At 42.1% G+C, this 12,484-nt stretch overlaps 1 protein-coding gene across 1 annotated transcript; it reads left to right on the top strand.

The window, feature by feature from the left end:
* The first annotated feature begins 2,659 nt into the window (after positions 1-2,659).
* Positions 2,660-11,793, top strand: LOC117490154 (NLR family CARD domain-containing protein 3-like). The gene is given in 10 exon segments (XM_034139761.1): positions 2,660-2,823; positions 3,157-3,261; positions 4,351-4,547; positions 4,780-6,583; positions 7,377-7,550; positions 8,755-8,928; positions 9,321-9,491; positions 10,466-10,509; positions 10,673-10,700; positions 10,800-11,793. Coding segments are annotated over 9 exon segments (2,847 nt in total). The 3' UTR covers positions 10,687-10,700; positions 10,800-11,793.
* Positions 11,794-12,484: the final 691 nt, after the last annotated feature.

Genomic DNA, 12,484 nt, shown 5'->3' on the forward strand with positions numbered 1-12,484 from the left:
CATGCAGCCGCATGTCCCGAAGAAACAGCCCCACGAGGTAGAAGTCGGATTCCTCCATACCTAGCAGGTCGTGCATCGTCTCCTCGTAGCAGGAAGGCTTGCTGCCTTCCAGTGCCGAGACGAAGCGGGAATGGCGAGCGACGTCCTCAGCCATTCCGCGGGGCGCACCGAGCCTCATGTCCATGTGCACGTGGCAGCTACGGACGTCTCCAAGAATCTCCGGCATTCCGAGAAAAGCTGCGCTTTTTGCCGTGTTCGATTCAGCCTCGGATCCTTCGCGAGACTTATGTCAGGGTCACCAATGTAGTGCCGAGAGAAGGGAGACGGAGGCGGTGCATCGGAGGTGCAAATCTCTCTTTATTGGGGAGCAGAAATCGACATGCTGTCGGGTCGAAGGCACAGGAGACAAGAGAAAGTGAAAGGGACACACACTGTAGGTACCCTGGAGGTACCGTCAACATATATGTCCGGGCGGAAACAATACCCCCAACCTGTAGTTCCATGCGTGAATTATGTACCCTAGTTAAATAGTGGTCACTACAACAGAGCTATTAAAATAATTCACAGATTTGTTTCTTCTGGGCAATCCGAAGAGCAATTTGATAAGAGCATTTCAAAGCTAGCTCACCAACTTTGGCTGATTTTCTGATCAATATCTGTTGACCTTGGAGGGATTTGTGGGGGGGGGGAAATTGGAACTTTTCTTTTTTTTAAGAAATATAAAAAAATTGTCTAATCAACCAAAGATTTCGCGACCCCCTGCAGTACCTCCGCGGACCCCTGGGGGTCGCGGACCCCCTGTTGAAGACCTCTGCCTTAAGCTATTCATATGTTTTTTATGTTCGTCTTAATTGTCTTTTTGTTCACAACTTCTCCACATTTCGAAGTGTTTCCCGCGCCAGAACGACCTATCTTTCTTCCTGGCTTGCTCTATCATGATCCAATTAAAATGCAATACCAACAACAACTCAACAGCAACAACGCAAACTACCCACACATTGCGCATTGTTTAGAGCGGTTATAAGTGTTGAAGCGCTCAAATTCGAAACTGTTTCAACCTGTTACCTGTCAGAATAGAGACGAGGCAGTGCATTGAATCGCGTAATTGGACCGCGAACCAGTCAAGTGATTCATTCAGGAAATGAAGCAGTTGCTGCTTCGGACGTCATATGTCACGTGATTTGAAGCAGTTGCTGCTTCGGACGTCATATGTCACGTGATTTGAAGCAGTTGCTGGTTCGGACGTCATATGTCACGTGATTTGAAGCAGTTGCTGGTTCGGACGTCATATGTCACGTGATTTGAAGCAAGCTTCGAATCACTGCTTCGATGGAATATAAGAAGTCCAGGGTTGAAGCTCCGTTCAAAGCTTCAGTGTCAAACTGCCATCACTATCATTATTTACTCTGTCAAACTGGATGTCAGAAAATAACTTATTGGTTAAAAATCTGCGTCCTAGAGTCCAATGAGACTTCTGCAAGTGTTGTACACTTTGATGAATCAGAAAACAGGAAATAATAAGAGTTACATAACATGTGACAGCCCAGCGCAGTCAAAATGTAAGGTGTGTGTGTGTGTGTGTGTGTGTGTGTGTGTCAAGCCCTTGGGTATATTTGCAGTTTCCCCGCTTGAAAGGGATGGTACAGTCCATAGGAGGTTTTCACTGGGTTTCACTCATACAATGACCACAACTTTGTTTTCTTTTGAGTTCTTCTTTACTTTAGTTTTTGTTGTTGCAGTACAGCATATGTAGTAGTAAGGTTGCTAAGGTGAAAAACCTTAAATGAAAAATAAAAATAATTACTGTAAATACAATGCACATGAAATAATAAATGCAAAAATACATGCTTTACATATATAGTGTTTTAACACTTGTGAATATTGTTTTTCCTTTCTTAGTGTATTTTTATGAATTATGTTTTTAAACAGTTTTTAACTTATGCAGGCTCATTAAAAATGCAAATATAATAGACTGAATTTTTAGCAGCATTCAAACCGTTTTTATCAATCTACATATCTCAATAAACAAATCACATTCGTTTTTAAATCAACAATCATGTTGCTTTAGCTTGAGGACATCAAACAAACAAATGACACTGCACTAGAACGTACATTCTATATATTCTAACGTGCGCCACGAACATCAAGTTGTATGACTCTTCTATAAACACACAGTTCGTCTCTCACCGGCCGCCTCCAGCTTTTTATGGCTGCATCAGTGCTGCATCAGTGCTGCTTCTTTGTTGTTTCTTCTGCTGGTTCGTTGCTGCTGCTGGACGCACGCTTTTTAGTTTGTCCCTCTCCAGCTTTGATTACCGCCCTCCTTTCAGGTGCGGTGCTTTTAAAGGTGCAGCGATGCTGATGAGCAATTAGGGAATGATTTCAGACAGCTGCCACTCTGTCAATCAGCCCGACTTTTTAACCCTTTGATCTCCTGTGGAATCTCCAAGTTGACTTCACAGTGTGTGTGTGTGTGTGTGTGTGTGTGTGTGTGTGTGTGTGTGTGTGTGTGTGTGTGTGTGTGTGTGTGTGTGTGTGTGTGTGTGTGTGTGTGTGTGTGTGTGTGTGTGTGTGTGTGTGTGTGTGTGTGTGTGTGTGTGTGTGTGTGTGTGTGTGTGTGTGTGTGTGTGTGTGTGTGTCTTTTCTCAGACTGGAGAAGATGAGTGATGTAAAAGAAGAGGAAGAGGACAAATCTTCAGTCTCCAGCGGTCTGTCTCTGAAGAGTGACCGGTCTATGGAGAGTCCTCCACGCTTCAGGAATGAACCTGGACCCTCAGACACAAAGTAAGAGTCTCCACTGTAAACTGACCTGAAGAGGATCCAGTTTGTTGGTATCTGATCATCTAAACTGTTTAATGAAACCCAGTAGAGTACATTAACAACGTTGAATTGATCTCTTGCTTCTTGTCATCATCAGAGATAGTAAATAATCTACTAGTGAAATCATCCTCACACTCTACATGTTGGACTTTGTGTTAAATTAAGCAAATAAAATGCAAATATGTAAAACGTTTCACACTCGAATGCATTTTAACAACAGAAACCCACAATCACGACTCAACAACTCTAAAGATCTTTCATAAGGTGAACAGTCATAGATCAAAAGCTGCTCTTTAAATGAAACTAATGATGTTTAAACATGTGTTGTTTCCACAGACAGAGAGCACGGTCTACGGTCTCCATGTGGTCTCTGAAGAGTGACGGGTCTAAACAGTGGTTTCCTCCAGACTTCAGTAATGAACCTGGACCCTCAGACACAAAGTAAGAGTTTCTCCTGTAAACTGAAGAGGATCCAGTTTTGATGTAATCTAATATATCAAACTGTTCTTTAATAATATCATGTGAGCAGTTTGTAAAGGGAAAACGCAGCAGAGTAAGCTAACATTATCTAAGGATATTTCAATATGCAATTATATTATCATTGTATCTGTGTATAAAATGGTTTTAAATAGCAACAATGTTGATAAATACTGATTTAAAAATGATATATATTGTCCAAAACATTATTTAACTACTTGGGCATATCTATGATATGTCTTTTTAAGATGTTTATTAATAATAGTGATAACCTGGTGAGCTGGTTGTGTTTAGCATTAGCAGATAAAACAGTGTTTTGTGAAATCACATGTAGAGTCAATACGAAGACCCAGATCCGTGCCTGGCAACACGAAGGAAGTGAAGATGTTAAATTCATGTCACCTGCGTATTCGTGCAGCGTGACACATTTCATCTTGAGTGTAGAGTTTGTGACGCTCTGTTACAAAAACCTGTCAGTGTTGAGATTGTGCTCCTGTGGTCTCTGACGGTCTGAGGGGAATCAGAGAGGAGAACAGAGCTCGACAGCAGCTCATATTAAATCAGGGTTATTAATGTTCCTGTATAAACCAGAGACTGTCTGTGGTGCTTGATGGAGCAGCTAATGTTAGCCTAGCTTTAATCAAACCCATCTCTTCAGAAGAAAAAAAAAGGAAAAAAAATGTTATGCTCGTTGTGTTGGAGACAGACCTGACAAAGCATTAACTCAGGCTTTTTACAAATCAGTATCATTCTGTTGTTATTTAGGCATCCTTTCCATATGTTTATTTATATTAATTCACAGCAGATTCTATGCAAGTTGGGTTTATAGTGTACCAGGTTAATACAGCATGTGCTCCTCTGGGTCATGAATCCAGACAGGATGCTCTTTGGTTTTATGATCATGTGAATTGTAAGCTATCTACCTGATCACAAGGGTATATTATATAGACCTTTTTTTAAAGATCAAACTAGAATTTGCCCCCTTGTTGTACCTTTGGTGAGAATCAGCCCCTCTGAAGTAAAGTGCTATAAAGGATGTGTTCCTCTCCACAGAGGGAAGAGGAAGAGTCCTGTTCCCTCTGTGGAGGAGCAGCTGTCCAGCTGTGCTCTGTGTCAGGACGTCCTGAAGGATCCAGTCTCTACCAGCTGTGGACACTGGTTCTGCAGACAGTGCATCACCTCATACTGGGAGCAGAGCCCTCCATCAGGAGACCCCTCCTGTCCCCAGTGTGGAGAAAGATCCAGAACCAGAGTTGGACTGCAGACAGCCAGTCAGACCAGCTCTGTACGAGGTAAGAGGCCGAACTCATGCAGCGTCTTATTCCTCTTCCTGGTTCATTTGTTTTTTTTATTAGGTATTCTGTTCATTAAAATGTTTATAAAACATTTAAACTCAGTCTGTTTTTATTAGTTTTATTGTTATATTCTCAAAAGCATTTTCTGATTCTCTCATGTTTCCTTCTCTTCCAGCAGATAGTGGTCTGCACGATGTTTTAGATGAACATAGGCTCAGTCTGAGGAGGAGATGTGAACGTGTGACTGAAGGAACTCATCAAAGTGAAACCCTCCTCAACAGGATCTTCACTGAGCTCTACATCACACAAGGCCTCAGTGAAGAGGTTAATACCCAACATGAGGTGAGGCAGCTGGAGACAGCTTCCAAGAAAGAGACCCTCCATGACACTCCAATCAAGTGCCAGGACATCTTTAAAGCCTCACCTGACCAACAGACTCTCATCAGAGCGGTCCTGACCAACGGAGTCGCTGGAGTTGGAAAAACCTTCTCAGTGCAGAAGTTCACTCTGGACTGGGCCGAGGGTTTGGAAAACCAAGATGTCAGTCTGGTGATCCCGCTCTCCTTCAGGGAGCTGAACCTGATCAAAGGTGAGCAGTATAGTCTTCTCAGGCTGCTCCATGTTTTCCATCCAACCTTACAGAAGGTCACAGCAGAGCAGCTGGCTGTCTGCAAAGTGCTGCTCATCTTTGACGGCCTGGATGAAAGCAGACTTTCTCTGGACTTCAGAAACAATGAGGTTGTGTCTGATCTCTCACAGCAGTCCTCAGTCAACGTGCTGCTGACAAACCTCATCAGGGGGAAGCTGCTTCCCTCGGCTCTCGTCTGGATAACTTCCCGACCTGCAGCGGCCAATCAGATCCCTTCTGAGTCTGTGGACAGGGTAACAGAAGTACGAGGCTTCACTGACGCCCAGAAGGAGGAGTACTTCAGGAGGAGATCGAGTGATGAAGACCTGTCCAGCAGAATCATCTCTCACATCAAGAGCTCCAGGAGCCTCCACATCACGTGTCTGATCCCAGTCTTCTGCTGGATCACTGCTGCAGTTCTGGACCACATGTTGACTACAGACCAGAGAGGAGAGCTGCCCAGGACCCTCACTGGCATGTACTCCCACTTCCTGCTGGTCCAGACCAAGAGGAAGAAGCAGAAGTATGAAGAGGGACATGAGACGAGTTCACAGCAGCTGACGGAGGCTGACAGGAAGGTTCTTCTGAAGCTGGGGAGGCTGGCGTTTGAACATCTGGAGAAAGGACACATCATGTTCTACCAAGAAGACCTGCAGCGCTGTGGCCTTGGTGTCACTGAGGCCTTGGTGCACTCAGGAGTTTGTACAGAGATCTTCAAAAGAGAGAGAGTGATCTTCCAGAAAACAGTCTACTGCTTTGTTCATCTGAGCATTCAGGAGTTTCTGGCTGCAGTCTACATGTTCCACTGTTCCACCAACAGGAACACAGCGGTACTGAAGGACTTCCTGAAGAGAGACTGGCCCGATGAGAACAGTAAAAACAGTGATCAGGATTACCCATCCCTGCCTGTCTTCCTAAAGGGAGCCATGGCAAAATCCCTCAGAAGTAGAAATGGCCACCTGGACCTGTTTGTCCGCTTTCTCCACGGCCTCTCTCTGGAGTCCAACCAGAGACTCTTAGGAGGCCTGCTGGGTCGCACAGACAACAGACCAGAAATCATCCAGAGAGCCATCAGCAACCTGAAGGAGATGAGAAGTGATGACATCTCTCCTGACAGGAGCATCAACATCTTCCACTGTCTGACAGAGATGAAGGACCACTCAGTACATCAAGAGATCACAGAGTTCCTGAAGTCAGAGAACAGATCAAAGGAGAAACTCTCTGAGATCCACTGCTCTGCTCTGGCCTACATGCTGCAGATGTCAGAGGAGGTTCTGGATGAGTTGGACCTGGACAAGTACAAAACATCAGATGAGGGGAAACGGAGACTGATTCCAGCTGTGAGGAACTGCAGGAAGTTCAAGTAAGTCCAGATGTGATTAACTTTATAAACTAATGTGGATCAGAAGTTTCATTATTCAAATAAACACTATAACATTTCTGCTGTTTAAAGACTGAGAGAGCAAAAATAAATCAAGACTGTTCTTCTATTTATTTATAATGATAGTTAAACTGAAGCGTTTCTCTCTTCATATTGAGTGATGGAGGCAACATGTCAAACACATGAAGGACTCTCGAGGTTTCTCAGCATGTGATCACACCACACAGCAGGACTTACAGTTATCAGTTATTATTACTTTCTAGTAGTTTCTTTATCATTAAACACACACACGTTTTTATCACAATGTGTTAGAGTTTAAAATTAGATCTATATCATATCCCACCAATACCAGAGTTATGTCTTAATACTCATATAGTGAGAACATCTGATGGTATTCAGTTTAAAATATTGAAACTTTATTGGGTTGTTAACTGTGTTTGTGTGCACAATACATTTCCAGATGCTCAGAGAAACCAAAACATCCATCATTCACATCTCAATATTAATTAACATTTAAATATGTACATCTCTAATATTGTCAAGTGATTTATTTAATTTCTGTTTCTATGGTAACAGTCAGTGACAGCAGGAGCACAGACATGTGATCAGATCACACTGACAACACATTACACTCTATTATCATATATAATTATATATAAAATGGACTAACAGCAAATCTCAATCAGAACATGTCAAATATGTTTTTCATCAAATGCTTGAGGTCATTATGTTTCCTCTTTTTTTAACACATGTTGTAATTTATGTGTTATTATAGACTTACTGACTGTGGACTCTCAGAGACTCACTGTGAAGTTGTGGCCTCAGCTCTGAAGTCTGACCCCTCCCATCTGAGAGATCTGGACCTGAGTCTCAACGATCTGAAGGATTCAGGAGTGAAGCGGCTGAGTTCTGGACTAAAGAGTCCAAACTGCAGACTGGAGGCTCTCAGGTCAGTTCACTGACTGAACTTCATCTGTTTGTGTTTATCATTTTCTGAATTTGAAAAAAATACATTAAAGTTTTTTGTCGACTTTTGCTAATGACTGAATATTGATCAGAGTAACAAAGAGAAGGTGAATGTGTGAGGGAGAGAGTTTGAGCTTCCACAGACTCACTCTGTGCTCCAGGAGTCAGTGGAGATGCTGTCGGTACTGATGAGCTGTGAGGGAGATGAAGGAGTTGTTAAACATCTGATCAAAGTTAAAGTTCCAGATTATCAGTGGATTGTTTCTACATCATCTCTGAGATTAAAGGTCTCCTATCATGCAAAAGTCACTTTCTGATGTCTTTTCTACATCACCATGTGTCCCCGGTGTGTCCCATGTGTCCCCGGTGTGTCCCTATGTGTCCCCGGTGTCCCCCCATGTGTCCCCGGTGTCCCCCCGGTGTGTCCCTATGTGTCCCCGGTGTGTCCCCGGTGTGTCAGGAGACTCACAAAGTGTCAGGAAATAAACCCCTCTCTCTTTTCCTCCGTACCCACATCTCTAAAAACGGGGGAACAACAGAGCTGATCCAGATTTGCTGCGTCATGACGGCATTACTAAATTGTGGGCGGGCTTTACACCAACGGGCCAATCAGAAACGTTGCTGTCAGAAACAATGAGACGTGTTCTGGAAGTAATATGGTCTGGGTTCACATTAGCATGCTAACACTCAGAGCTAACCTGTACTGGAGAGCATGTGTAAAGAAGCAGGAAATAAGAAGGAACTCACCTTGTGGTAAACCTGAGAGAGAGAAAGAGTTTGAGCTCCATGCTGTTTCAGAGATAATCCTTGATGTGGTTTGGAACATGATATGGAGTTTAATCACGGCAGCATTTAGCTGAGTTTCTGCTGGTAGAATTTTTATCAGGCATTAGCCCCCCCTCCTCTTTTTTCAAGCTAAGGACCCGAACCTGCTCTTCTCTAACAGCTGGAACAGAGGGATATGAGGGATTTCTAAGATGCATGATCTGTTTGGTATTTTGAGCAAAACACATCATAGACATGTTTTTATATATTTGTGTATATCTGAGACCCATAATATATGCCTAAAAATAGCATGATAGGAGACCTTTAAAACCCTGTTTAACTCTGAACAGATGAATTAAACCTGGAGTTATTTCAAACAGGAACATTGTTTTCTAAAGTTACATCATGTTTTCTTTATTCAGACTGTGGCACTGCAGTTTGTCAGAGATCAGCTGTTCTGCTCTGATCTCAGCTCTGAAGTCCAAGCCATCCCATCTGAGGTATCTGGACCTGAGTGACAACGCTCTGAAGGGTTCAGGAGTAGAGCTGCTGAGAGATCTTCTGGAGAGTCCAGACTGCAGACTGGAGACTCTCGGGTCAGTTCACTGACTCTCTGTTACTGCTGGAGATCTCATGTTTCATTAGTTATTCAACCTGATTCTTCTACATTACAACTTACATCTATAAAGTTGTAAATGTTCTTTTATTCATACTTTCATTTGTAGGTACTAAAGTAAGAACTGCAGAGATAAATGTTGACTGATTCTTAAAGGAACTGTAATAGATGTTAGTTGTAAAAAGTAAATCTATGTTTTTAATATTTAGTAAACGATAACGTCTGAATAAAGTTCATCTGAAGTAATATTAGTTTTACAGGATAAAGTTGACTTTCTGAAGAAGACATGTTTTTGTTCCCATTCATTTCAATGTTGAGTAACACATCTGATTATAAACTGATTTGTATCCTCATCATGTTTTCTTTATTCAGACTGAGGCGCTGCAGTTTGTCAGAGATCAGCTGTTCTGCTCTGGCCTCAGCTCTGAAGTCCAACATCCATCTGAGAGAGCTGGACCTGAGGAACAACGATCTGCAGGATTCAGGAGTGGAGCTGCTGAGAGATCTTCTGGAGAGTCCAGACTGCAAACTGGAGACCCTCAGGTCAGTAAGGGGTCTCTGCTGGTTCAGCAGTATTGTATGAACCACAGGGAGGTGTTTCTCTCACTGGGGAAACAGATCAGTGATGTTACCCACTGACTGCAGGCTCTCTCATTCTTCCATCAACTATAGAAGGCCAGCTGAACATGCAAAGCCACACTTTAGTAATCAACTCTCTAACAGACGTATGGGGTTTTACAGAAGAGTGGGAAAGGTAGTCTGTTCTTATGGGATGATTTTAGTTTCTAGACCAGGGGTGTCCAAACTGCGGCCCGGGGGCCAAATGCGGCCCTCGGAATCGGCCCTCAGCAAATTCTGAAAGTATAATGAAATATGGCCCACAAAGGAAACTTCTGCTTGTCTTGTATTGTACTTCTTAAATATATATGTACACATATATTACACAGTAGTATTCATGTGTTAGTAAGCCCACCTTTAAAATAAATTCAGTCAATTAAAGCTGAAAACATTTCCTAACATATCTAACTTGATAAGAAAAAAGCCCAATAACTTATTTTGATAACAAGTGTGAAATAAACCCTTCATATTTCCTGTAATTATAATCAATCTGAAGCTCCTGTTTAACCTAACAGAATAAAGTAAACCCTCTGGAGAGCTGAGAGCTGTTTTGTTTCTTAAAGCATCCTCAAGTAACAAGCATCCTTTACCTTCATTTGATTGAGTTGTCTGACTTATAACTGAACTTATGAGGCAGTAAACCTCTAGAGAGCGGCCCAGACCTTTATATATTTTTCTGTATGCGGCCCTCGGTGAAAAAAGTTTGGACCCCCCTGTTCTAGACCAATGACTGGTTACTTCCTGTAATGCAGCTGAGAGCTGTGGCAGGCAGTCATAGTGTTTGCAGAGAAGATATGATGGGATGTAAAGCATGAGATCAGGACTCTGAAGCTGACTCAAAGAACAAACACTTATTTTAAACTGGATCTTAAACTGTTGGATTGTGTTCGTCTCTACAGGATCACAGGAAGAGAGACGATCAGAGCCACGATCCAGAAGACCTGTGAGTACTGAAACCATATCGTCCATTCAGCAAGATATGAAACTCTTTAATGGAGCATGACCTCCGAGGAAAACAACAGTCTTCTTTCTCTCTTCATCATTTTAGCTGTTTCTCTTTGTTTTATCATCATCATTATTCTCTCTCTCTCTCCTCCTCCTCTCAGGTGACAGGAAGTGAAGACACACAGAAAGGTGAGAGGTCGTACCGTGTGAAGTTTATTTATTGAGGTTTCAACACGTTTTTCTGGTGTTCCAGACAAATCTGTAAGCTCAGGTTTGATTTGTTCTCAGTTTATTCATCACGGGGCGAGTTTGAGACGTACAGAGGGGCGTGGAGGCATTTTGGAAAATAAAGAAGAAGGCGGCAGCTGATGAGAGACTTCCTGTTAGCTCTCCTCAATATTAAATGAACATAAACAATCAATTGTACTTAAAGCTTTTCTTAAGAATAAAGATGTGTTGCACATACACCTGCTGCTACCTACCACCACCTCCCACCCATCCCGGCACCAAAGAGGAGACTCCATCGACCCCAGATACCCCAACTCACTCTTCTTCAGGTCAGCTTCGAGCCCCGCCTTTACCTGCCCCAACACCTCACTTTGAACGATGTAGTCATCCGGATATCTGCATACTGAGAGTGGGACGCAGGACCCGGTCAATGAGCTGCTGGAAGGGGGTCCACTGGACTGGAGGGGCGCTTGGATCTGGTGATGCCTGGCTCTTTCTGAAAGGGGAGGACACCTATCTGCCATAGTTTCTCCACCTGACGACTGAGTTCGGCATCGGGGGGTCCAGTTGGGGTGAAGAGACTCCGGGGGGCATCCGATGGCTCCTGAATAGGGGGGGCATTTGGAGTGTCCAACCTAATGATAATAATAATAATAATGCATTTTATTTGTAATGTTGATCCTGTTTATTTATATGTAGGTCCCCAATCTTATGGTATGTTCACTAGTACATTGGCAGTACATGAAAATAGATAGATAGAAGAGCTGTTAGAGTTGGGAATAAACCATTTTGAAGGCAAGTGTAACGTGTCCTTTTAACATTATGTCTGTAAACCATTGCCTCTTTAATATTTGTACCTCTGGCTCAAAAACAATTTTCCACAACAACAAAAAATGTACTTTGTCACAAACTGTGAAAGAGAACAACCCATAAGACAACATTAACATAGATCTTGAAAGAAGGAGCAAAAAGGTGAACAAAACTGTATTGGGTTTTAGCTGGGTAAGAGCTTCCATCTAGTGTTGGTCCTTGTAATAAAGATCTGGGAATTCAATTTCGGGTTTATTTAGATTTTTAGGGCTACACTTTTTTAGAATGAATGATTATGGGTTATAGCTGAATGATTCGTCTTTCATGAGAGATAGCTAAGGGTAGCATTGTTTGATTTACACATCATTCATATTGTACTTTTCACTCCACTGCACGTATTTGACAATTTTAAACATTTTGGAAGTTCTGAATATTAATACAAAAATATAAATCAACTTATTATTATAGATTTATTTTCTCAGCAGTTTACAAAATAATGAAATATTTAACATTAGCTCTACCTCTACCAGCTGCAAAATGTAAAGGCCTTAAGTAAAAAGTGATTCACATTATGAGCACCAGTAATATCACATTTTACGATTCTGTGGGACCCTCTGCAATAAGTACTTTTACTTTAATATCTATATTTTTCTTTAATATATTAAGTATATAATGATAATACTTTTGACTATTTATTAAGGCAAGGCAAGTTTACACAAGGCATTTCAAAGTGCTTTACAAAAATGAAAGACATTAAGAGCATAAAACATTTTAGAAACATTAAAAAGCAAAGATAATAAAACATGAATACATGAATAAAAGTTGCAAGATGTGAATAGTTCATTTAAAAGTAGTGGCAAAAAGAAAGTCTTCAGCCTGGATTTAGAGTTGCAGCGGACCTGCAGGTTTCTGGTAGTTTGTTGCAGATATTTGAC

The sequence above is a fragment of the Trematomus bernacchii genome, unplaced genomic scaffold (assembly GCF_902827165.1).
Source record: "Trematomus bernacchii unplaced genomic scaffold, fTreBer1.1, whole genome shotgun sequence".
Lineage (NCBI taxonomy): Eukaryota > Metazoa > Chordata > Actinopteri > Perciformes > Nototheniidae > Trematomus > Trematomus bernacchii.